The sequence below is a fragment of the Myodes glareolus genome, chromosome 3, assembly GCF_982192425.1.
Source record: "Myodes glareolus chromosome 3, mMyoGla1.1, whole genome shotgun sequence".
Taxonomy (NCBI): domain Eukaryota; kingdom Metazoa; phylum Chordata; class Mammalia; order Rodentia; family Cricetidae; genus Myodes; species Myodes glareolus.
In genome coordinates, this window is record NC_142028.1 from 129129150 (window position 1) to 129156853 (window position 27704).

At 39.3% G+C, this 27704-nt stretch overlaps 1 protein-coding gene across 3 annotated transcripts in view; it reads right to left on the reverse strand.

Annotated features, from left to right (window-relative positions):
• The window catches only part of Kiaa1958 (KIAA1958 ortholog), a 160352-nt gene that overhangs the window by 71730 nt on the left and 60918 nt on the right, over nt 1–27704 (reverse strand). For all 3 annotated transcript variants that reach the window (XM_085686069.2, XM_085686071.2, XM_085686068.2), the window contains exon 2: nt 16358–17552. In XM_085686069.2, the coding sequence (XP_085542195.2) occupies nt 16358–17528 (1171 nt within the window). In that variant the 5' untranslated portion in view covers nt 17529–17552. The remainder of the gene's footprint in view (nt 1–16357; nt 17553–27704) is intronic.

The window sequence follows — 27704 nt, forward strand, 5'->3', positions numbered from 1 at the left end:
TTAAAAGTCTATCCGTAATTATCATTGTTTCAGAATACCACTGCAAATAAACTAGTCAAAACTGGATGAGGAGGTGAATGCCCTTTAATCTCAGCACTCGGGAGTCAGAGGCAGTGGATGTCAGCAAGTCTGCGTCCATTCTGGTCTACATAGTAAGTTCCAGGATAGCCAGAGTTACACAGGGAGATCCTGTCTTTAAGGGGGGCGGGGAGGAGAAGAAGATAGGTTTAAAGCTATAAAATGTTAGATATAGTCTTCAAATTCCAGTATTAGAAGTTGCTTTCTAGGAGCTAAAGAGATGACTACGTGGTTAAAAGCATTGGCTGCTCTTCAGAGGATCCGGTTGGATTCCTAGCACCCACATGGTGATTCACAACCACCTGTAACTCCAGTTTCCTGGGAACTGACACCCTATTCTGGCCTTCCTGTGGACTACACAGGGAGATCCCGTCTTTAAGGGGGGCAGGGAAGAGAAGAGGATAGGTTTAAAGCTATAAAATGTTAGATATAGTCTTCAAATTCCAGGAGAACCTCTGAGTTCCAGGCCATCCTGGGCTACACAGTAAATGATAGTATTTTTAAATTTTAGAGCTAGGTTAAGAGTTGCCTGCAAAAACAAAATTACAATTTACATATAACTAGGCTTATTTGCAGCTGCGTAGAAAGTGTTTTGAATAAATTATGAGGACTGGCTTGCTTGTAGTTTCTCCACCTTTAATTTCTGGCTAAGAAAGACTTGGCTTTCATTTATCATAACAGCTCAACTGCTCATCTAGCCATTCTTTCTGAGTCATATATCATCTTAAAGCAGTTCTAATAAATGTGTTCTTTAAAGGCAAACATTTCTGTCTTACAAAGTCATTCAATCTGATTAGTAATATCACACTTTGCCAATTATTTGAAACTGAGCTTTGTTCTTTAAAAAATATTTTTTTGAGACCAGGGTGGTGGGGGACAATTGTAGGTACCAAGGTCTTTTTCCCTTCTTCCTGGCGATTTGCAGGGCCATGTGACCTCCGGCTCCCTGGAGATTCTGCACTAGCACTGGCTTGAGGGGATAGCTTAGGAAGAACCTGGCTCTCTTTGTTATGGTGATTCCACCTGTATTCAAGGTTCTAGCAGTGGGCTCCACACGCCTGGCCCCTCCCAGCTGATTCTGCCTGAGGGGGCCTTTAATCCCCTTCTCCTGCTCCTGATGGGAGGAGGCCTTGCCCTTCTGATCCTCCTTGCCCACTGGTATAAATACCCGACTTGAGTTTAATAAAGTGGCCATTTACTCTTGGTAAGTGAGCAGATCTCTTTTTGTGTGTGTCTGTTTTAAACCCTCAGGACAATCGTCCATTCTCGTGGGCCCGAGTTCGGGAAGGCGTGCGCCTGGATCGGGTGTAGGTATCCACAGGAAGGCGGGGTCCTACAGACAATCATCTATATTCTGTCAATTATATTTTAAACAAACGCTGATTGGCTGATAGCCAGGCAGAAAGTATAGGCAAGACAACTAGACAGGAAGTAGAGGCGGGGCAATGAGAACAGGAGTATTCTGGGAAGAAGGAAGCTCTCCGCAGTCCTTCCCAGACACAGAAGAAGCAGGATGTGACCTGCCCTGCTGACAAAGGTACCAAGTCATGTGGCTAACACAGATAGGAATAATGGATTGATAGAAGATATAAGAGTTAGCAAGAAGCCTGAGCTAATCAGTTTATCATTAATATAGACCTCTGTGTGATTTTATTTGGGGGCTTACTGGTTGTGGGAACTGGGTAGGACAGAAACCCTTAATGTTACACCAGGGTTCGACATGTAGCCCAAACTGTGCTTAAGCTAGCCATCCTGCCTGAATGAGTGGAGCCTTCCAAGTGTTGGTATTACAAGCTGCTAACAACCTAGGTTGTTTTGAGAGGGGAAGACCTGGGAGGGGGTCTTTCACCCAACACTGTAAGCATCAGTCCATCGTTATGTTAGTATCACCCGACCAGAACTTGGCCCTTGGTATTCTTGTAGTAGGTATTTGTTTTATTAGCAGGTGAATGAATGGTCGAAGCACAGTTTAAGACTCTTGTCCATATACAGAACTGCACATATGACTTCACTGTAGATTTCTATGTCCTGAAGACTTTTTGGTGCAGTCTAAAACGGTGTGCAAAGATCCCCAGGGGCCACTACAAGCTGCCCTTGAACGTTGTTCTGTCTCTTCTCCAATGCCTCCAGCGTTGCTGTATGCGAGCTGCTACTCTTACCTGGGGCACTAAAACCCTATAATAGCACGATTTTGACAAGGAACTGTGTAGGGCACTATGACATCATATGCAGAGGTATGATCTAAGCTAAGAAACTGTGTAGGGAACTATGATATCATATGCACAGCTCTCACAGGTGACTCCAACTTGTCTTTCAGCACCCAGTCTCCCATCTCCCCTGAATCTATTCTCAAGCTACATTCAACTCCTTGCACTCTTCAATATTCTTCCCGTGTCCACAGTCCTACTGTCTTTGTTCATGTTGTTCAATTTGAAATGCTCTTCTATGTATTCTTGAAAGCCTAGTGAAATATGTATTTCACTACACCTTATGCACTGGAAGTAATTGGTTTGTCTGCCCCTTTTAAATAATGGTATTCCCTTGAACAGGAAATTTAACATTCATCTTTGATTCTTCACCATCCTAGCACAAGTGTCTGTCCTAAATATAGCCAGCTGATCTTGAAAAGGGGGTTTAATTAAATGTAAGTGACTTTCTGAGATGCTTCAGTAGGGGAATGATAAAAAGAAAACTAAGATACATATTGCTTTTTTGCTCCTGATATACAAACAATCTTTATATTAAAGTCTAGGTCCTTTAAAAACAAATTCTCAGAAACTAAATAATTTCTTTAAATCTTTTGGAGATGTAATCTTACAGCCTTAACTTTGGACAATAGGCATGACTTGAAAATAAAAGGAAGAGAGAAAGCAACAGTTCAGACATAAGATCAGAACCTACTTCACTTCCTAAGGGGTACTCGTGCACTCTAACAAGGACAATGGGACTACTAATACTGGTTGGAATTACTCAGTTACTCAATGTTTATTGTAGATCAGGCCCCCTTCTTAGTCCTTTACCTTACAATCTTTCAACTGCTCTTTACAAATACATTGTTAATTTACAAATGTGGTTGTAAGCCAGTAGGAGGCATCAATTCAAAAATATCTTGTTCTGAATTGACGTACAGCCAGGCTGCCTGCCACACAATCCTCAGACAAGCACTCTTTGACAAGGAGGAGAATGATGGCAAAAAAACCTAAAATTGTTTAATGTCTCTCACATCTTTCAATGCTTCTGTCTCTCTCTGTAAGGAAGTGAGAGAAAGGTAAAGAAGGGCAAATTCAGTTTTGCTCCTTTTTGTAAGAGGCACACACATCTTTGAAGAAGATGGCAACATAGAAAGAATACATGTATGTGTACATGCATACATGCGCAATGTAAATATACATATTTTACACATGCCTGCCTGTCCTTAGGACATTATTACAGTATATGCCAGTATGTCTTAAATGACATAACCTTTTCTCTCTGCCCATATAAAACATCTTAGACTCACTGCATGTAACAGTAGTAGGCAGCTCTATCTGCAACCTATCTCCAGTATGGAACTTCCGAGAACATTCTTATCATATAAACATCATCTTGACTACTGTCCCTAGCTATATAGTTAACTTAGGACTGAACCCAGTATTATTTCTGGGGTAGGGGTTTGATGCTCCTAAGACTGGATCAGAGGTTAGTACAAATGCTGTGACCCGGACTCTATCAACTGTCAGACATGTCATCAGCTAGCACAACCAACTGAAGTATAGGAGACGAAACAAATACGGTATCAAGAAAGCCAAGGTTGAGGATGGCAAGAACCAGATGGCATCTGAAACCTGGAGGAATGCTTGCTTGAAGATTTATAACTAGCCTTTGATTTAACTCGGTTTCTATTTCTGTCAAAAGAAATTATTATTTATTGTGTCATCAGGAACCAAATAATAGGAAGAAACATACACCTTTATGAATTTTTAGAAGGTCATTAAACTCAATTTTACATCAGTAACTTTTCAAGAAAGACAGTAAACAATTTAGACTATACCACTTCTGAATGTATTTTGTTTTCTATAAAATATAACCATGGGGTAAAAATTATAAGAAAAAATACAAAGAGATCAATAAAACAGTAAAAACTAAACAGACTCAATTGTAAACAAAAATGTGATAGGTGATACATTAATTCACTGGAAATAGGAACTACTCAATAAATTATTCTAGAACCTTGCAAAAACTGATGACACCAAATCCCACTGCCAACATATTTTCTACTTTACAGTTTTAAAAGTCAAAAAAGAGAAAAAGAACACAGAAGAATCAGAGGAACAAACAGATAACTATTTTTAATTAATTGATTTTCTTTTCTAAGTGTGTGTTTTGCTTGCATGTATGCATAAGAAGGCATAGGATCCCCTGGAGCTAGAGCTATGAATGGTTGTAAGTCACCATGTGGGGGCTAAGAATTGCACTCTATTCTTCAGCATGAGCAACAAATGCTTTTAACTGATGAGCACCTCTCTAGCCTGAGATAACTATCTTTAAAATGTTTTTTAATCATGGTGAAGACCAGGGATCTAATCATCTAATCTAGTTGTACCAAAGAGACACAACAAACCCCCTAAAGAAGAATTTAGCTGATCTCAAGGTAGGGAAAGGACTTCCTGACTAATATACAAAATGCGGCAAAGAAGGCAGATTAAACAAACGATGAAAGTATAGTCATAGGCTTAAGGAACTCTATACTTCCCAAAATAATACCAACAAAATTAGGGCAGAGGTAACACCCGAGCCAGCAACCTCTGCCAGAGCAGGCCAGGTACAAGAGAGCAACCGCCAAGGGAGCAGGTCCAAGCCGGCGACCACTGCAGGTGCAAGCCCTTGCAAGCCACCTCCACAGGAGCAGGAACGAGCGAGTGACAGTCAAGGGGGCAGGGATGAGCCAGAGAACTCTGTGGGACCAGGTCCAAGCTATAGGAGCAGGCCTGAGTCAGGGACATCCTTTGGAACAGGCCTGAACCAGTGACCTCTGCCACAGAAGGCCAGAGTCAGCAACCTCTGCTAGAGCAGGCTGGAGGCAGTAATCTCCACAGTATCAGGTACAAGGGAGCCACTGCTGAAGGAGCAGGCCCAGAGACCTCCCTGGGACCAGGTCCTAGTCAGGGACCTCCGAGAAAACAGGCCCCAGCCAGCAACCCAGCTGGAAAAGGCCTGAGTCAGCAACATGTATCAGAGCAGGTTCAAGAAAGCACCACCGAGGGGGCAGGCCCAAACAACCTCTGATCTCCTGGAACACCAAGTGAACTCCTAGGTGACTGGAACTGTGGCCCTGACTGCACCATAAGGAGTAACCAACCACCTGAGCCTAGGATTCACTGGCATCTGGAAGATTGATCGCCAGAGACACAGCTTCAACTACACCAATCAGAGAAAAAGATGGGTAAACAAGGTAAGAACACACTCAACACCAAAAAGAGCAACACGACATCAACAAAAACTAGTGACTCTACAACAGCAAGACTTGAACACCCCAAAATAGATGAAGCAGAAGAAAATGACCTAAACAATAACTTTAGGAGAATATTTGAGCCCTTAAAGAGGAAATGAAAACGTCCATCAAAGAAACAGAGAAGGCAAATAAAAAATTGGAAGAAATCAACAAATTCCTTAAAGAAAACCAAGAAAAAGCAATCAACCACATGAAAGAAACGATTCAAGACTTGAAAAGCAAAATAGAGAAAAATAAAGAAAATACAAACCAAGGGAATTCTGGAAACTGAATATATAGGAAAATAATCAGAACTACAAACGCAAGCATAAACAGCAGAATATAAGAGATGGAAGAGAGAATCTCAAGTGCTGAAGACACAATAAAGGAAATAGACTCAGTGGTCAAAGAAAACATTAAATTTAACAAAACCTTATTATAAAATATCTAGGAAATATAAGACACCATGAAAAGACCAAACCTAAAAAAATAACAGGGATAGAAGAAGGAGAAATCCAACACAAAAAGCACAGAAAATATACACATCAAAATCATAGAAGAAAATTTTCCCAACCAAAAAAAATTATACCTATGAAGATATAAGAAGCTTACAGAACACCAAACACACTGGATCAAAAAAAAAAAGTACCCTCACCATATAATAATCAAAACACTAAACATACAGAATGAAAAAAGAATATTAAGAGCTGCAAAGGAAAAAGACCAAGTAACATATAAAGGTAGATGTAACAAAATTAAGCCTGATTTCTCAGTGGAAACAATGAAAGCCAGAAAGTCCTGGTCAAGTGTTATATGGGCATTAAGTGATCACGGATGCCAGCCCAGGCTATTATCCCCAGCAAAACTTTCAATGTTGGCCTGGAGGGATGGCTCAGCCGTTAAAGGCTAGGCTCACAACCAAAAATATAAGAATTTGGTTCCCAGCACCCACGGCTGTCCCTCCAGGTACCTTTAAAACAAAACAAAAAAAAAAAAAAAAAGAAAAAAAACCTTTCAATGTTATAGCTCAAATGGACTTAACAAACATCTATAGAACATTCCACCCCAAAATAAAAGAATATATCTTCTTCTCAGCACCTCATGGAACCTTCTCAAAAGCTGACCACATACTCGGTAACAAAGTAAACCTCAACAGACAACAGACACAAAAAAATTGCAATAACCCCATGTATCTTATTGGATCACCATGGCTTAAAACTAGAATTCAACAGCAACACTAATTTCAGAAAGCCCACAAACACATGTAAATTAAACAATGCTCACCTGAAGCATCAATGGGTCAAGGAAGAAATAAAGAAAGAAATTAAAGACTTCCTAAAATTCAATGAAAATGACCACAAAACGTACCCATTACAGGACACAATGAAAGCAATGTTAAGAGGAAAGTTCATAGCACTAAATGCCTACCTAAAGAAGCTGGGAAAATCCCACACTAGTGAATTAACAGAACACCTGAAAACTATAGAACAAAAGGAAGCAAACTCACCTGGGAGGACTAGATGGCAGGAAATAATTAAATTGAGAGCTGAAATCAACAAAATAGAAACAAAGAAAACAATACAAAAAAAAATCAATGAGACAAAGAGTTGGTTCTTTAAGAAAATCATCAATATAGACAAACCTTTATCCAACTAACCAAAAGGTAGAGAGAGAATATCCAGATTAACAAACTCAGAAATGAAAAAAGGCTATAATAAATACATGATGGAAGTACAGAGAATCATCAGGTCATATTTTGAAAACTTATACTCCACAAAATTGGAAAACTTAAAGGAAATGGACAATTTTTGGATAAGTATCAATTACCAAAATTAAATCAAGACCAGATATGCAAATTAAATAGATCTATAACTGCTAAGGAAACAGAAACAGTCATTAAAGTCTCCCAACCAAAAAAAGCCTAGAACCAGATGGTTTCAGCACAGCAATCTACAAAGTTTTTAAGGAACTACTACCAATACTCCTCAAATTGTTCCACACAATAGAAACAGAAGGAACATTGTAAATACTTTTTATGAGGCTATAACTACCCTGACATCCCAACTATACAAAAACATTACAAAGAAAGAAAATTATAGACCATTTCCACTCATGAATATTGATGCAAAAATACTCAATAGAATACTGGCACACTGAATCCAAGACACATCAGAAAAATCATCCCCCATGATCAAATCAGCTTCATCTCTCAGATGGAGGGATGGTTCAACATACAAAAATCTGCCAATGTAATTACCACACAAATAAAAATACACAGCAAGACAACAGCCAACATCAGACTAAATGGAGAGAAACTCAAAATGATCCCACTGAAATCAGGAACAAGGCAAGGTTGTCCAATCTCTTCATATCTATTCAATATAGTACTTGAGGTCCTAGCTAGAGCAATAAGACAAGAAAAAGAGATCAAGGGTATACAAATAGGAAAAGAAGTCAAACTCTCACCATTTGCTGATGATGATATGATAGTTTACATAAGCGACCCCAAAAATTCTACCCTCTCAGGTTTTACGTGGAGTTCATTACCACACTGGGCACCATTTGTAGTAAATAGGATCCTCACGGGAACGCAGCCAGCCGCTCCTATTTACTACAGCCAAGGAGCCCCCCAGTCATGCTTCTCCCCAGCCACGTAGTGGGCTGTACCTCCCAAACCTTCCTGAAGTTGCTTCTTGCTAGGTATTTGGTCACAACAGTCAGAAAAGTGATGTACCTTCTTTAGGGTTCCCTTTTATTTATTTTCAGAATTGTGTGTGTGCGCTGTGCACAGGCACATATGAACATGTCATGAGCAAGAATGAAGGTCAGTGATTCTGTCTCTCCACTATATAATAGATCACCATGTACTCTTTAGGAGTGACCATATATCACTTAACTCTGAGGATACATTCTGAGAAATGTATCAGTAGGTAGTGTTGTAATTGTTCAAAATATTTTAGGGTATACTTACACAAACCTGGGAGGTATACCATATACACACTTAGCCCTTATGGTATTATTACTTCCAGGCTACAAACTTGTATAACATACCAGATAATGAATGCTGTAGATAACTGTACCACACTAGCCAATGCTTTAGAGCATAAGCATATCTAAAAATAAAAAAATATATAAAAGTATAATATATTAAAAAAAGTAGTATGTCTATTCTGATCACATACCATGTGCAGAGTTTATAGGACCCAAAGTTGCTTTTGGTGAGTGAGTAGGCACCAAGCATTACCATAGTCTTTCTTTGGCGAGTGGGGTACATCTCTGATATACTTAATACTTATTGATGCCATATTGTAAATGGTACTTAGATAAGTGTACAATGATCTCCCATGTTCCCATCTAACACAACTTGCTTATGTTTAGCTGACATGATACTCAGGGAGCATTTAATGAGGGCCATAGGCAGGTGCAGAATGGACTAATATGGGTGTTTATTTCGGTTTTTGACTAAACTAGCTTAGTTTAAAGCTTCCTTATTTTACCAGTACGCCTGATTTTATACAGAATGAAGGTCATTAACCCCATTCCTACCCAAATTTCTTGGTAACCTGGGGCTAGAAGGGTCTCAGGAGGATACAGACATTCCTAACAAGACTTCAAACCAGCTCAGCAGGATGAAGGCCACGGGCCACACCAGATCACCATGATCAGCTGTGGACTACAAACTACACTCAGGCTGTGTTCAACTCATTTAAAAATGGCTTTCTTCACTGACAAATTAACCCATCTTTAGATTACATGGGTTTTTTCTTTTCCTTTCTTTCTTTTTTTTTTTTAAAAGAATTTTAAACTAGTTTTGTTAAAAACCAAGAAACACATTAGCTGAGGCCTTCACAGTAAGGATCACTATTATCACCATCTTCCTCCTCCCCATGTTGTCTCTTTGGAAGATCTTTGGGGGCCATAAAAGGTGGAGTGCCATCTCCTGTTATAGTACTGCCTTATGTCTTTAATACCTGTTTCAGGACCTACCTAAGGCTGTTCTCATCCTCTTATTTTGTGTGTGTGTGTAGTATACATTAAAGTGGTTGCTTAGAAAGTCAGGTAATTTAGTAAGCTTATAAACTAGCATACTCATCAAATGCTATGCTGAGTATAATGGTGAGTGTTTCACTCTTATTTACATTGATGTCATTCTTATTTATAGTGATATCACTGCACACAGGCCGCTGCCCTACCTTATGGTACTGTGACAGGTATGAACACTAAGCTAGAGGAAGTTTCCATTTGTGGCAATCATGAGACTGCTGTTGCCCTAGTCTTACTGTTACGTACAGCCTGAAATGTTGACATGTGAAACCTGAATGCGTTAGAAATAGTAAACCAGTCCTTTATGTCTCTTTTTTCCTTCCCTCCTTCCTTCCTTCCTTCCTTCCTTCCTTCCTTCCTTCCTTCCCTCCCTCCCTCCCTCCCTCCCCCCCCCCCTCTCTCTCGCCACAACTGACATCTGTTTACAAGAAATACTGCCAGTTAAGAGTGAGTTTCATGCTACTGCTCTTGTTAGGCCACTCCAGCTTGTTAGGGTACCCCTTCTAGTCCCCACTGTCCTGCATCAGCTACAGTACTCATGTGCTGTAGCAACTGTGCAACAGAAAGGCCTGAACTTCAGTTAGTTTTTTCATGAAAGTATGTTATATGTTAGCTAGGAGTTCCCTCCTGAAAGTCAGAGTCGTGACCAGTCTTGAAACTTGCTATGTCTTTCTAAGGGAGCCCTGCAACTTCAGTTTTCCTTATGTGCCACTGCAGTTTTTTAAATTGTTTTTATTGAGCTATATATTTTTCTCTGCTCTCCCCTCCCTTTCTACCCTCTTCATGGTCCCCATGCTCCCAATTTACTCAGGAGATCTTGTCTGTTTCTACTACCCAAGTAGATTAGATCCATGTATGTCTCTCTTAGGGTCCTCTTTGTTGTCTAGATTCTTTGAGATTGTGAATTGTAGGCTGTTTAATTTCATTTTTTGCTTTTTTTTGTTTGGTTTGTTTTTGCTTAATGTCTAAAAGTCACTGTGACTGAGCACATATTATATTGGTATTTCTGTGTCTGGGTTACCTCACTCAATACGATGTTTTCTAGATCCATCCATTTGCCCACAAATTTCAAGATGTCATTATTATTTTTCACTGTTTACTACTCCATTGTGTAAATGTATCATTTTTTTTTTAATCCATTCTTAGGTCAAGAGACATTTAGGTTGTGAAGGAGAGACATTTCATTATATGGGCTGCCAAGCTAAACCAAAACGGATATCATAAGGGTATTATGACTTCAGAATTTGGGTCTAAGGATATGATGCTTTTGAAAAGAGGGTCTTCTTTTGTTTTCACAGAGGATGAGACCCTGTGGGTTGCTTCTATCCCAATATGGTATGACAGATCACGCCCTCCTGAAAGGTTGCTATGAACACCCTCAAAAAATTACTTCACACAGGATACACCAAAAAAAAGAAAACCCTGATCAACAACGCCCCTATATGGCAGGAAGAAGTTTGGAGAGAAATAACTACATCCATATTCCCAAATATTGTCTATAAATGTTCTTTTACATTTAAAGGGGGATATGATATAGATATGAATAATTTGCATTGGTATGGATTTTAAGGTCAATCTTGTTATATGTATATGTATTTCTGATCTTGATTAAGGTATTGTGATTGTGCAGTTCATTTAAAAATGTAATGTATAATTAGGAAATAAACGTTGTTAATGGATAATCACCAATAATAGTCAAGCTTGTAGTCCTGTTAGTTAGATTTTCTAGATATATAGAGATATATTTCAGTTAGACAGGCATTCTTCATATCTTTCAAAAACTACAGAATACGGCATTTAAATGTTTTAATAACTTAGGGCTTTTCATGACAGTGAGACACGTCTGCTCCTGGCAGCACCAATCTACTTCAAGAGGAAGATGGGCATTGAAGAGGCCCCTTATGGAGTTTGATAGCCATTTGGGCAAGAAACTGCTCTTGCCTGGGCTGTTTAACTGGACATGCAGGACCCACAGAGAAATGACTGCTGAACTTGCCTAAAGATGAGATGGTCTTTCGAGGTTCCTGATTCATGAAAGAGTCTACGAGACATTCTGCAGGACACAAAAGAAAGTGACTGAACTGTCTTTGAAATTTCCTGCTTCATGGAAATGTCTGCTGGATACTATGGGCCTGAAGGCCAAAGATGGATGCCCCAACGGTACAAAAGAACTTTGGGTGACTGTCCAGACAGCAAGATGTCTCTGTCATTTCTAGAGTTTTGAAAGTTGCTTATTTCTTGTTTACTTAGGTAATATATCCTTCTGGAGTCTTTGATGTAGTTGAAGAATGGTTAGTTATAGTTATAGTTTTCCTTAGTTATGATAAAGATAAAATAGATATAAATATTGTGACTATAATTCTTGATTTATAACTGTTTTGTTATATGTAATTTTACTATGTTAAAGTGAAGGCCTTTCTTTTTTGTTTAAACAGAAAAAGGGGAAATGATGTAGGTGGGCCTTCTGTCTATGTGAGGCCCCTCGCAGTAGGACCAGGACCTGTTCCTGATGTATGAGCTGGCTCTTTGGAACCTATTTCCTATGGTGGGATGCCTTGTTCAGCCTGGAAGCAGAGAGGAGGAGCTTGGTCCTACCTCAGCTTGATGTGCCTGCCATGCTTTGTTGATTCCCATGAGAAGCCTTATCCCATAAGTGGAGAAGGAGGAAGGGTGGATGGGGGGAGGGTAAGAAGGAGGTGGGGAGAGAGAATGGGAGGAAAAACTGTGGTTAACATGTAAAGTAAATTAAAAAAAATGAAAAAAACTGAATATCACTATAAATGTTGATTGCAACATGTGGATATTGTTTGATAAACAATGATGTTTGTAATTCTATGTGTTATCGGGATCATCTGGGGTCAGTGACATAATCCCATGTAAAAATCCATTAAAGATTTCTTTAAAGTATCCCTCATTCCTTCCCAATTTGATGCTTTATGTGCTGTTCAATAAAAGAGCAAAGTACTTTAATAGGAGAGACACAGGAACAAATCCACAAGATTGCCTTCAGGCAGTGCAGATTCTGTCTCACACAGAAGGACATGGAATGTGCTCAAAGGACTGCATGATACCACTAAAAACAGAACAACTTCTCCTTGTTTCAGGCTGACTCAATGAGTCATTGATCAAATTATTATTAAAATAGAATGTATAAAGCCATGTAGTATTACTGCGATGATCTGAGAAAGACTCAGAATTCTATGATGTTCGAGTGCCTGTTCTAAATTTTGACTATTTTTCCCACAGCTTTTCTCTTTATTCCTAATCATGCTTTATGCATTAATTGTGTAGGATTCCCTTATACTGTAATCACATACATTTGTATACATGAGATTATGTGTGTGAGATCATCAACTATAAATAAACACACAAACACAAGTAAATAAGTTAAACTTTAAAATTTAGAATATAGAACCTAGGTTGGACTTCAGGAAGTAAAGGTGAATTATGCTAAGTTTCTGTAACTCTCACAAAAGGGAATTGTCGACTGGGTTTTTATTAATCTCGCTGTTGTTTCCAGTTCAAATAGAGTTTCTCTGAAGTCAGTAGCATGTTGAAAATTTTGTATCTTTCTACAATATGAGAACCACATCTCAGAAATCTGCCATTACCGTAGTTCTTCAGAGTGGTTTTCTTGAGCATTCTAAACTGGGCCAAACTAGTTCTCCTTCTAAGAGTAAAACAAGATCAGCTCATGGCTGGATGTAGTACATGCAACCCTTGGTCAAGCCTGATGTTTACAGCTGACATTAAGAAGTGCAATTTCAATGAAGGAAGAAAAAACCCTAATGTAATATATACACTAATGAAAGAATTAAAACTGCTTGTCTTTCAAAGAAGTTAAATTTCTTTTCCAAATAATTATACAGTAACATTCAAATATGGTTTATAGTCAGGTCCCACGACTTGTTTCACAAGGTTAGAGTTAGTGTGGATCAAAGCAGAAGTCTTAGTAAGCTATGAACATGCTAAATGACTCTGCAAAATATATTTCTGAATTGTTTCATTAAATATAAATTGAGAACATGGGAAACTCTGCCAGGCTGTCGAAGAAGAAGAAGAAGGAGGAGGAGGAGCAGGAGGGGGAGGAGGAGGAGGAGGAGGAGGAGGAGGAAGAGGAGGAGGAGGAAGAAGAAGAAGAAGAAGAAGAAGAAGAAGAAGAAGAAGAAGAAGAAGAAGAAGAAAAAGGGAATAAAACAACTATTTAAGTGAAAAGTACTATGTATATTCCCCATATATTAAAAGTTTGACTTCCTAGTACAAAGATGTTTTCTGCCGATAGACATGTGTCCAGCAATGTGAAGATTATCCCAGTCTAAGTCCACAGGATTATACAACAATTAAAGTATAAAGTTCTTTTAAAAAAAGAAAGCATAATTGGACATGGCAATGCCTATAATTCTAGCACTTAAGATGTAGAAGAAAAAAGTTCAAGGTCTTCCTCTGAGAAGTGGTGGAACAAGAGAGGAAGAGAGGGAGAATGAACGAATGAATGAATGAATGAGCATAAGCCTACAGAATAGGAAGAAATATTTGCAAATCATTAAGGGACTTACATCCAGAATACAGAGAACTCTTACAACTCAAAGTAGGCAAGAGAATCTATTTTTAAAATAAGCAAAGAATCTGAAAATTTTCAAAAGAATATACATATATGACCAATAAGAACATGAAAATGATCAATGTCATTAGTTATTAAAATAATAAAGGTTAGATTGTAATACTACTTTTTACATGTAAAAGCATGGTGACTTTTTGTTTTAAGTCAGAGTCTCCTTACATAGCTCCAGGTGGCTTGGAACTTGCTATGTAGACCAAGTTAGCCTCAAACTCACAAAGATTTGCCTACCTCTGCCTCCTGTATATTGAGAGTAAAGGAGAAAGTTCTAAAACATAGAGAATAATGTGTTGGTGACATACAGAGAAATAGGAACCTTTGTCCATTAGTGCCAAGAGTTAAGACCAAATGGCTTTAGAAAACAGATTTGAGGCTTCTCATCCTGAAGTGCTGCCCACACAAAAATCAAAGAAAATGCTCACATAATAACTTGTGTATAAATGTTCATAGTAGCAAACAGACCAAAGGTGGAAACAGTCTACATGCCTGTCCATCGACTAAAGAAAAATAAAGCATGATATATTTATAGTAAAATATTATTTGGCAATAAAAAATGCTCTAATATGGATTGATCCTGAAAATACCACACTAAATCAAAGTAGTCACAAGAGGTTATAAAATAAATTCATAAAAGTAGATGAGCAGCTGCCACGAACTGGGAGAAGAAAAGAGAAACTACTTCTTCTGGGACTGAGTGCTAGTGATGGTGCAGCAGTTCACAGTGATTGTTGCTCTTGCAAAGGACACATGATGATTCACAATCTGATGTCATTTTTGACCTCCTTGGGCACTAGCCAAACATGTGATACACATATACATGGACACAAACACTCATAAAATAAAATTTTAAAAAGTGTCTTTTATGGTATGAATCACAATGGAACTGTTAAAAAAAAAACCACATAAAAGTTCTTGATTTTTCAACTAGCATAATTTTCAAAGCAATTGACCATTTTCAGTATCTGCCATTACTGACAGCAGGGTTATGGTAGAAACATCTTCAGTGGTAAGTTCCTTTTGGAGACCTTGGGGCTGATACTATAACTGTAAATGAGTACTTGTAAAAGCAACTTAATTCTAGGGAGTTTCAGGCCAAAGACACAGGTAGCTCAGTGTTTAAGGGTGTTTCCCTGGGATGGCTCAGTGTTTAAGAGCATTGGCTACTCTTCTAGGCGTTCTGAATTCAATTCCCACCGACTACATTATGGCTCACAATCATCTATAGTGGGATCTGAAGCCTTCTTCTGGCATTACATGTAGATAGAGTACTCATATACATAAAATAAATAACTAAAAATCTTTAAAAAAAGGATGTTTCCCCAAACGCATGCCCTTTTGAAAGGGACTAAATTTGCCAAAGTGTTCTGCTTTCTATATTCTCTGTGTATCTATTCACCCTTGTCCATACACCTACTTTTGTCCTTTTAGATTTGAATTATAGACGTCCAAAGAATGCACATCAAACCCCTATATATCACTATATTCTGGCTCAAATAAACAATGGATACTTGAATTAAAGATCACTAGAATGTTAGAATTGCAGAGGTAGCAGCTGTGAAAACTCTACAAACCTCTCAATGTGAATGCACTGAGTTAAGTTGGCCTACTCCAGAAATGTATGTTATCTGATTCTGTTAAGTTTTGAAAGATGGGATCAAATACTTGTTTCAGAAGTTACCTGTTTCTTTTATAAAATCAGTTTAAATTATCACACTAACTAAAATGAATAGCAATAGGAAACTGGATCAAATAAATAGTAAGAAAAAATATTATCATATACCTTATTCAATATCAGTTGGCTTAACTACCTTGATACCAATAGGAGAAAGAATTTTTTTTCAAAATTAGATTTACTATAAAAGCTCAGCTCAGGCTGGATATGAACCTTAAGTCTAGCCATCAAAAGCACAATCTTCCAGTTGCCATCTTAGCCCTAAGGTGTATATACCAAATGGATAGCCTTCTTGGGTAGAGTTCCTTCACAGTATTAATTTCTTGGAACACAGTTAATTATTTCTGTCTTCCTGAGAATGAAAAATGACTACATCCTAGCAAACTAAACCAACAAACGGTCTTAGAAGTGCTGATGGCGCAGAATTCTCTAAACTATGCAGATGAGGGATTTATGGTCACCTCGTGTTCCATACCTGGAATGCACTGTGCAGTGGCTTCAGTGGTTATGGTTGGAGCAACAGGAGGCTGTTGTTGACTGGAGCTCACTTCAGGCTCTGTGTTCACTGAAGGAGAAAGGGCTACCTCACAAGATGAGACCTGGCTAGGCAAATGGGGCAGGAACTCCTCTGAAGCCACTTGTTCATCCTGTCCAGGCAGTTGAAGGGCAGACAAAGGGATACTGATATGTTTGTTAGGATGTGATGTGCTCACAGGCATCTGCATGGTCACCTGGTGGGCAGTGCCATGGGCACCAGGGGGTCCTCTGCTTGGTGAAGCCAGAGATACCCTAGCAGTCTTTGGGATGATTGGTCTGGAGATCACGGAGGGGGATGCTGACACAATGTGTGGGTCTAACTCTGCGCTGATGGCAGATGTTACATGGGGAATCAGTTTAGCAGACCCTACGCAGGAGGGACCGGCATGAGCTTGAGGCTTGGGCTTTGCCATCTGTGTCAAGGAAAGGGCTGGTCCATCTACACCTCCAGTCAGCTCTGCATTTGCCACAATGTAATAATCTTCAGGGATCTCTTGCTTGATTTTCTTGATGATGACATCACTACCACACTCATCAACCATCTGTCCCTGGGAACTTGAATGGATGGAAGATGGGACTATTCCTGGCCTTTTACGAGCAATGCTTTGAGGCCTCTGGGTTTGGGGTTCAAAGTCACTGTCTTCATCTGTAACAGAAGACTCGCAAACCATGTCAAACAGTGTGTTTTCATCTTCATACTCCTCAACAGCTTCATCCAGTTCAGAGGGCTCACTGCAGTAAGAGAAGTCACAAGAGTCTCTGGTTCGGTTACAGTCCAGCTTTGCCTTCACGGGTCTCCCAGGGTATCTTTCCACAGGGCTAGTCTGTGTCTCAGAAGGCACCCCAATTATACTGGGACTATCAGAATTAAAACTTCGGTTGTCCTGGAAACAAACCCTCTCTTGGGACCCAGCTCTGCAAGTAGCTGTTAGTGGCCAGTGGTAAGCATGGCCAGCACTACAGCCCCACATTGCAGTCAGGTTCCCATGGGAACCTTCAGAAAGCAAGTGCTTCAGGTTTGGAATGAGGCTGCAAATGGTCCCATGGCTGTGGGCCCAGCTGACCAATTTGGACAGATTCTCAGATGAGGTATGAAGACAATCCTCCATGTTACAGGATCAGCAGTGTCTTTCCTAAAGGGAAATAATCAGAATGAGAAGCTGTTATTACCTAAGACATTCCCACATAACTAATTCTTCCAACCATAATCACTTGGAATAAAGAAGAAATACACATCTAAACTACATGTAGATACCACTACTGCATAAGAACAGGAATAGGAAAGATGAAAACAGCTGATTGGACACACAGTATGGAATTGGAAGAAAAACTTGTTAGTTTTCTTTATTGCTAAAATTCCTGCAGAGAAGAAGAAAAACAATGAAGAGAGAGAACTGGGCAGCAGTTGGAGGCATTTCTTCATGGTGCATTTTCCTTCTGTAGTAACAGGAGGTTTATTTGCTCAGCCCTTCATAAAATGTGTGCACTACCTTCATTAACTAAGAGGATTGTTCTTCTAATGTTACAATCTAGTAAACTTCACTACTGGAGGCACAGCTGAAAACAAAGTATGGATCCATTTTAAGATGAATGTCAGAGTAGGAAAGTCAATCTGCTGGACACTAGAAAACAAGACAAGTGAGAACCAAGGAGAGAATGAGGCACTAAACTTAGGGACCCGGGGAAGAAAGTCTTCGAAGAAAAGGAAGAACAGGCTAGAAAGAAATATGCTGTGGGAGTAGGCGGTGGGCAAAGCAGCCAGAACAGGCAGCCTGGGGTTCTTGCCACATCAGAGTCATTCCAAATTTCTGAAATGGAGGCTATGAGTTTAAGGCCAGCCTAACCTACAATCTGATGAGGTTCAGTTCCCAGCACCTAAATGGTGTCTTAAAACAGTCCTTAACTACAGTTCCAGGGGATCCAGTGTCCTCCTGGCCTCCATAGCTATAATATCCATAGGGATAATGGTTTTGTACCCTATAAAGATTTGCCACTCATATTGGTTTAATAAACACTAATTGTCCAGTAGCTAGGTAGGAAGTATAGATGGGGTAACCAGACTAAAATTCTGGAAAGAGGAAAGACAGAGATGTTGTTACCAGACAGATGCAGAGGAAACAAGATGAGGATGCTTCACTGATTAAAGTACCAAGCCAGGTGGCTAAACATAGACAAGAATTATGGGTTAATTTAAGTTGTAAGAGCTAGTTTATAAATGTGCTAATAGGCCAAACAGTTTGTAATTAATATAAGCCTCTGTGTGTTTCATGGGGACTGAATGGCTGTGGGACCCAGTGGAACAGAAACTTCTGTCTACACTCCACAGGCACGCATGCAGTGTACTTATATACATGCAGACAAAACACTCATACACATAAAAATAAAATCTTTTAAAAAACAAAACCTCTCAATAGTTCAAAATTCTTAGTGAGTCTAATTATTCAGTCTTAATTTTTACAACTTGCACTAACTAGAAGTCTTCACTCTATGACATCAGAAAGGGATAAAGGACAATCACAGAGGCATTGCATTTATTCCAACTTTTCCACTAGCTGAATTATCAGATCACATTTAAGGTAGTGTTCCTATACTCTCTGACACAAGACATGGCGTAATCAAGCTGCTTCTGCAAGCCAAGCTGCTAAGGGAGAAAAGCAACCAATGGTCATACCCAGTGGCAAGTCACAGTGGCAAGCATAGCAAGATATCTCCAAAGGTTCAAGAATGCTTTTATCTTGGGGTAAGCCCAGATCAGAAGCATGGAATTCATTTCTCGTCTAGAAAACCTAGTAAACTACTAATGACTGGTGCGGCCAGGGAACCCAGAGAACTACTGCTACCTTTCCAAAGCAGTAGAATCTCGACTGCATTCTTTTTTTTTAAGTTTATTAAATTATGAAAGTTTTCATTTCCGCCCCTCCTCCCAACACCCTCCCACTCCCCCCTCCCCCTCCTCCTCCCTCTTCATCCCTAAGAGCAGTCAGGGTTTCCAGCCCTGTGGGAAGTTCAAGTTCCTCCCCACTCCTTCCAGGTCCCTGAAGGTGAGTATCCGAACAGACTGGATCCCAAAAATCCAGCATATGCAGAGGAAACAAGTCCCAGTGTCATTGTCAGTGGCTTTTCAGAAAGGCTCCGGACCAGCCACATTCAGAGATCTGGCCACATTCAGAAAATCTGGTTGGATCACATGCTCGTTCAGTCCCAGTCCAACTGGCCTTGGTGAACTCTTCATCTGACGATGGATGGCGATACGGATGGAGACCCACATTGGAGCACCGGACTGAGGCCCCCATGGTCCAAATGAGGGGCAGAAAAAGGAAGAACATGAAAAAAACTCAGGACCACGAGGGGTGTGATCACCCACTGATACAAGGGGACTGATCGACTGCATTCTTAATACTCATCCTTACACCCATGGACAAGTGCACTTCTTACCCCTCATCAATGTCTGTCTTTGTGCAGAAGACAGAATCCATTACAGAAAGCTAAGTTGAATAAAATACAGAGAACCAACTGACTGGGATACAAAGCCCCAACTGATACCCAACACAACTCCTGCACCCACACTCTGGGAATATTGAGGAAAAGAGGGAGAAAAGGTTCTAAGAGCTAGATGACTAGGGGGTCTGCTTTAAGATTATATGGCGGGGAAACTACATCATGTCTCAACAGCATTGTGACTACTTAAACAAAACCAGAACAATAACAACACCAGTTGACATACAAACAAGGATAGAAGGACTCACAAGATACTACACAAGACTTCAAGAACAACATGCAGTTCATGAAGAACTACAGCCAATTAATAACTGCTGAGAGAGGGAGAATTAGTCTTCCCCAAGGTAGAACCGCAATTGGATATCAATTTGTTGGCCCTAAAAACATATACATACAAGCAATAAATGGACTCAGCAGGTTGTATTTATATGTTTATACATATGTAACAATAAAAATTAAAGAAAAGGAGGACATGAACTTGAAAGTGGGAGGACTTGAGAGAGGTTGAATGGAGGAGGGGGAATATATATGAAATTTAAAAACAGGTGAGTCTGGGACCTCAGAGAGAATAGGTGTGAGCTAGGACCTATGTAGGTTTGGGAGTTGGTCTGGGAAGTCAAAGGGAATAGGCAGGAACCAGAAACCTCTGTGGGTCAGAGTGTGAGTATGGGACCTCTGAGGGAGTAAACCTGAGCCAGGTCCTCTGTGGATCTGGGAGCACCCGAGACTGGAAACTCCAAGGGAGAGACTGGAGCCAGAGTCCTTTATAGGACCAACCCTGAGCCAAGGACTGCTGCAGGAACGGACCAAGACCAGGGACATTTACAGAAACAGGTATGGGCCAACAATCTAGGCTAGGGCAGACCTGAGACAGCAAACTCCAAGGGAGTAGAGCAAAGCCCAGGAACTCTTGAGCAACCTTCAGGAACACAGAATGACCAAAGGGGTAACTAGAATCATGGCACTGACTGTACTATGAGGAACAACCATCTGAGCCTTGGATTCACTGGAACCTAGAAGATTAATCAACAGAGTCACAGACAGCTCCAATCACACCTATTAGAGGAAAAGATGAGTATAAAAGGTAAGAACACACGCAACACCACAAAGAACAACACACTAGTAAAACCTAAAGACCCTACAAAAGCAAGAATTGAACAACCAATTATAGATGAAGCAGAAGAAAAGGACCTAAAATATAACTTCAGGAGAATGTCTGAAACTCTTAAAGAGGAAATGGGAAATTCTCTCAAAGAAATGGAGAAAAAGACAAACAAAAAAATTGGAAGACATCAGAAAATCCCATAAATAAAGCCAAGAAAAAGAAATCAAGGATATGAAAGAAACTATTCAAGACATGAAAACTGAAATAGAGACAATAAAGAAAACACAAGCCAAGGGAATTATAGAAACAGAAATCATGAGGAAAAAAAAATCAGGAACCACAAATGAAAGCATAAACAGCAGAATACAAGAGATGAAAAAGAATCTCAAGCGCTGAAGATACAATAGAGGAAATAGACTGATCAGTTAAAGAAAATATTAAATTTAACAAAAGCTCAACCCAAAATATCCAGGAAATATGGGACACCATGAAAAGGCCAAATCTATGGAAGAAGGAGAAGTTCAACTTAAAGGCAAGAGAATATATTTAACAAAATCATAGAAAACTTTCCAAACCCAAAGAAAGATATGTCTATGAAGACAAAAGAAGTTTATAGAACATCAAAAGACACTGGATCAAAGAAAAAAAAAGTACCATCGTCACATAATAATCAAATCACTAAACATACAGAGTAAAGAAAGAATATTAAAAGGTCAAGCAACATATGAAGGCATACCTATCAGAATTACACCTGACTTCTCATTGGAGACAATGAAAGCCAGAAGGTCACGGTCAAGCGTTATGCAGACATTAAGAGACCATGGATGCCCGCCCAGACTACTATACCCAGCAAAACTTTCAATCACCATAGAAGGACAAAAAAAAAAGATATTTCATGACAAAACCAGATTTAACAAATACTTAGCCACAAACCTAGCCCTACACAAAATACTAGAAGGAAAACTCCAATTCAAGGAACTTGGCTACATCAACAAAAACACAGACAATTGATGGTCTCACAGCAGTAAATTCCAAAGAAGGGGAAAACGCACAAATTCACATCACCAACAATGAAAACTAAATTAACAGGAAATAGCAATCACTGGTCATTATATCCCTTAATATAAATGGGTTCAACTCACCTATAAAAAGGCACAGGCTAACAGAGGTTAAGGAAACAAAATCCATCCTTCTTTTACATACAAGAAACACATCTAAACTTCAAAGAGAGACATTGTCTCAGAGTAAAGGCTTGGGGAAAAAAAAACAATCCAATCAAATGGACCTAAGAAAAAAGCAGGTGTATCTATCCTAATATCTAACAAAATAGATTTCAAACTAAAAATCAATCAAAAGAGACAAAGAAGGACATTTCACATTAGTCATAGGAAAAATCCATCAAGAGGAAATCTCAATACTGAACATCTATGCCACAAATACTAGGGCACCCTCACATGTAAAAGAAATACCCCTAAAGCTTAAATCAAATATTAAACCCCACACACTAATAGTGGGAGACTTCAACACTCCACTCTCACCATTGGAAAGGTCAGTCAGACAAAAAAATGAACAGAGAAATAAGGGAACTAACAGATGTTATGACTCAAAAGGACTTTAAAAAGACATCTATAGAATATTCCATCCAAACATAAAAGAATACAACTTCTTCTGAACAACTCATGGAACCTTCTCAAAAACTAACCACATACTCGGTAACAAAACAAACCTCAACAAATACAAAAAATTGGAATAACCCCATGAATCTTATCAGATCACCATGGTTTAAAAACTAGAAATCAATAGCAAGACTAACTCCAGAAAACCCACAAACACATGGAAATTAAACAATGTTCACCTGAATCATCAATGGGTCAAGAAAGAAATCAAGGGACAAATTAAAGACTTCCTAAAATTGAATGAAAATAACTACGTAACATACCCAAATGGCAATCTTACCAAAAATAGTCTACAGATTCAAAGCAATGCCCATCAAAATTTCTCAAAATTCTTCACAGACCTCGAAAGAGCAGTACTCAACTTCAGATGGAAAAGCAAAAACCCCAGGAGAGCCCAAACATTCCTGCACAATAAAAGAACTTCTGGAGGTATCACAATCTCTGACTTCAAACTCTACTACAGAAACATGTTACTGAAAACAGTCTGGTATTAGCATAAAGACAGAAAGGAGAGCAATGGAACCGAATCAAAGATCCGGATATTAATCCACACACCTTTGAACACTTGATTTATGACAAAGAAGCAAAAAATATCAAACGGAATAAAAAAGGCATATTTAACAAGTGGTGCTGGCATAACTGGATATCAACATGTAGAAGAATGAAAATAGATTCATATCTATCACCATGAACAAAACTCAAGTCCAAATGCATCAAAGACGCCAACATAAAACCAGCCACAATGAACTTTACAGAAGAGAAAGTGGGAAGCACACTTGAATACATTAGCACAGGAGACCCCTTCCTAAATATAACCCCAGCAGCACAGACACTGAGAGAAACAATTAATAAATGGGACTTCCTGAAACTGATAAGCTTCTGTAAAGCAAAAGGCATGGTCAACAAGACAAAATGACAGCCTACAGAATGGGAAAACATCTTTACTAACCGCACATCAGACAGAGGTCTGATCTCCAAAATATGGAAAGAACTCAAGAAATTGGTCATCAAAAGAATAAATAATCCAATTTAAAAGATGGGCTACAACAAACCCAGCCCTACAGAAAATACTAGAAGGAAAACCACAAACCAAGGAAACCAACAACACTCATAATAACACAAGCATCTGACAACCCTCCACCAGCACAACTCAAAGAAGGAAAACATACAAACAATAGCACCAGGAAAAATAACCAGAGTCAACAACCACTGGTCATTAATATCGCTTAATATCAATGGACACAGCTCACCTGTAAAAAGGCACAGGTTAGGAGAATGGATACGAAATCAGGATCCAACATTCTGCTGCCTACAAGAAACACACCTCAAACACAAAGACAGATACTACCTCAGAGTAAAGGGTTGGGAAAAGGTTTTCTAATCAAATGGACCAAAGAAACAAGCGGGTGTGGCTATACTAATATCTAACGAAATAGATTTCAAACTAAAATCAATCAGAAGAGACGGAGATGGACACTTTATACTCATATCAGGAACAATTCATCAGGAGGAAGTCTCAATCCTGAATATCTATGCACCTAATATAAAAGCACCCATGGTGCGGGAGTATTGTATGTATTCTGTCAATCATGTTTTAAATAAACGCTGATTGGCCAGGCAGGAGGTGTAGGTGGGAAAACCAGACAGGAAGTGGAAATGATGCATGGAGAGCAGGAGAATTCTGGGGAGGAGGAAGTTGATTCCTCCCACTCCTGCCCAGATCACCAAAGCAGAAGGATGTCAGGATGCCCCACTGACAAAGATATTGAGCCACATGGCTAACATAGATCAGAAAAATGGGTTAATCCAGATGTGAGAGTTAGCCAGTAAGAAGCCTGACCAAATTGGCCAATCAGCTTTATAACTTACAGAGTCCTCTATGTTATTTTCTTTGGGGCTAAGCAAGCTGTGGGGGACTGAGCAGGACATAAACACAAACAAGCAGCCCTCATGTTACACACCCACATATGTAAAAGAAACATTACTAGAACTCAGAACATACATCAAACTCCACACTCTAATAGTGGGTGATTTCAACACTCCTCTCTTACCAATGGACAGGTCAACCAGACAGAAACTTAACAGAGAAATGAGAGAACTAACAGATGTAATGAACCAAATGGACCTAACAGACATCTATAGAACACTCCACCCAAACAGAAAAGAATATACATTCTTCTCAGCATCTCATGGAACCTTCTCAAAAATTGATCACATAATTGGTAACAAAGTAAACATCCATAGATATAAAGAAATTGTAGTAATCACCGGTGTACTATCAGATCACAATGGAATAAAGCTAGAATTCAACAATAATTCTAACCCCAGAGAGCCTACAAACTCATGGAAACTGAACAGTCAACTACTGAGCCATCCCTGGGTCAGGGAAGAAATAAAGAGGGAAATTAAAGTCTTCCTTGTATTCAACGAAATACACAACATACCCAAACCTATGGGACACTATGAAAGCAGTGCTAAGAGCACTAAATGCCCACATAAAGAAAACGGAGAAAGCACACGTTAGTGACTTAACAGCACACCTGAAAGCTCTAGAAAAAAAAGAAGCAGACTCACCCAGGAGGAGTAGAAGACTGGAAATAATCAAACTGAGGGCTGAAATCAACAAAATAGAAACATAGAAAACAATCCAAAGAATCAACGAAACAAAAAGCTGGTTCTTGGAGAAAATCAACAAGATTGACAAACCCCTATCCAAACTAATCAAACGGCAGAGAGAGAATACTCAAATTAATAAAATCAGAAATGAAAAGGGGAACATAACCACAGGCACAGAGGAAATTCAGAGAATCATTAGATCTTACTACAAAAGCCTGTATGCCACAAAATTGGAAAATGTGGAAGAAATGGACATTTTTTTAGATAAATACAATTTACCAAAATTAAGTCAAGACCAGGTGAGCAGTTTAAACAGACCTGTAAGTCGTGAGGAAATAAAAACTGTCATCAGAAACCTCCCTACCAAAAAAAAGCCCTTGCCCAGATGGTTTCAATGTAGAATTCTATCAGATCTTCCAAGTAGAGTTAATACCTATACTCCATAATGTATTTCACAAAATTCTCAATAAAATACTCACAAACAGAATCCAAGAACACATCAAAAATATTATACATTATCATCAAGTAGGCTTCATCCCAAAGATGCAGGGCTGGTTCAACATACAAAATTCTATCAACGTAATCCATCATATAAATAAACTGAAGAAAAAAAAAACATCAGTAGAAGGATGGGTTTGGTCTCCTCCCTTCTCTCTTACACGTGGCCTCTTTTGCACCTCACCTTATCGTGAGACGATGCAGCAGTAAGGCTTTTGTCATTTGCAGTCCCTTTGACCTCAGCTTTCCCGGAAGCCCAGGATCTACTCTGTGTCTATTCCAGTCTTTTGTGTTTAATCACACAGGGATGACATGAGTTAAGTAACTAAATTCATTCAGCAGACCAAGAAACTGAGGCTTAGCTGAGGTCACTGCATTTCAACCATGTCACAGCAGGGGTCCAGCTAAGGAATATAGTCCAGGTTTTTACTATTGTCTCGAAACCTGCAATGCTAAGGAATTCAGGTCAGAATCTCACTCATGAACATTGATGCAAAAATTCTCAATAAAATACTCGCAAACAAAATCCAAGAACACATCCAAAAAATTACACATTATGATCAAGTAGGCTTCATTCCAGAGAGACAGGGGTGGTTCGACATATGAAAATCTATCAATGTAATCCATAATAGAAATAAACTGAAGGAAAAAAACCATATGATCATTTCATTAGATGCTGAAAAAGCATTTGACAAAATTCAACACCCCTTTATGATAAAGGTCTTGGAGAGATCAGGGATACAAGATTCAATGCTAAATATAATAAAGGCAATATGCAGCAAGCCCACAGCTAACATTAAATTAAATGGAGAGAAACTCAAAGCCATCCCACTAAAATATGGAACAAGACAAGGCTGTCCACTCTCTCCATACCTCTTCAATATAGTGCTTGAATTTCTAGCAATAGCAATAAGACAGCATAAAGAGATCAAGGGGATTCGAATTGGAAAGGAAGAAGTCAAACTTTCATTATTTGCAGATGATATGATAGTGTACATAAGCAACCCCAAAAACTCTACCAAAGAACTCCTACAGCTGATCAACACCTTTAGTACTGTGGCAGGATACAAGATCAACTCCAAAAAATCAGCTGCCCTCCTATACACAAAGAACTATCATACTACAAAAGCATTTGTTCAACTAGCCAGAACATGGAAACAACCTAGGTGCCTCTCAACAGATGAATGGTTAAAGAAGGTGTGGAACATATACACATTAGAGTTTTACTCAGCAGTAAAAAACAATGACATCTTGAATTTTGCATGCAAATGGATGGAAATAGAAAACGCTTTACTGAGTGAGGTATCCCAGACTCAAAAAGAGGAATATGGTATGTACTCACTCATAAATGGATTCTAGCCATAATTTAAGGACTTCGAGCCTATAATCTGTGATTCTAAAGAAGCTAAATAAGAAGGTGAACCTAAAGAAAATCATACAGTTATCCTCCTGGATATTGGAAGTAGACAAGATTTTCAGGCAAAACTTGGGTGCATGGGGGTGGGGGGGGTGGGGGTGGGTAGATGTAAGGCGAGATGGGAAGAGAGAGGGGAGAAGGGGAGGATTGGGGAAAGCTTGGAGAAATGGGATGGGTGGGATGGAGGAAGGGTGGATATGGGAGTAGGGAAATAAATATCTTAGTTAAGGGAGTCATTTTAGGGTTTGCTAGGGACTTCTCTCTAGAGGGGTTCCCAGGTTCAAGGAGAGGTCCCCAGATTGTTCCTTGGGCAGCAGAGGAGAGGGTACCTGAACTGGCCTTGTCCCATAGCCACACTGATGAACATTTTGCGTATCACCATAGAACCTTCATCTGGCGATGGATGGAGATAGAGACAGAGACCCACATTGGAGCACTGGACTGAGCTTCCAAGGTCCAGATGAGGAGCAGAAGG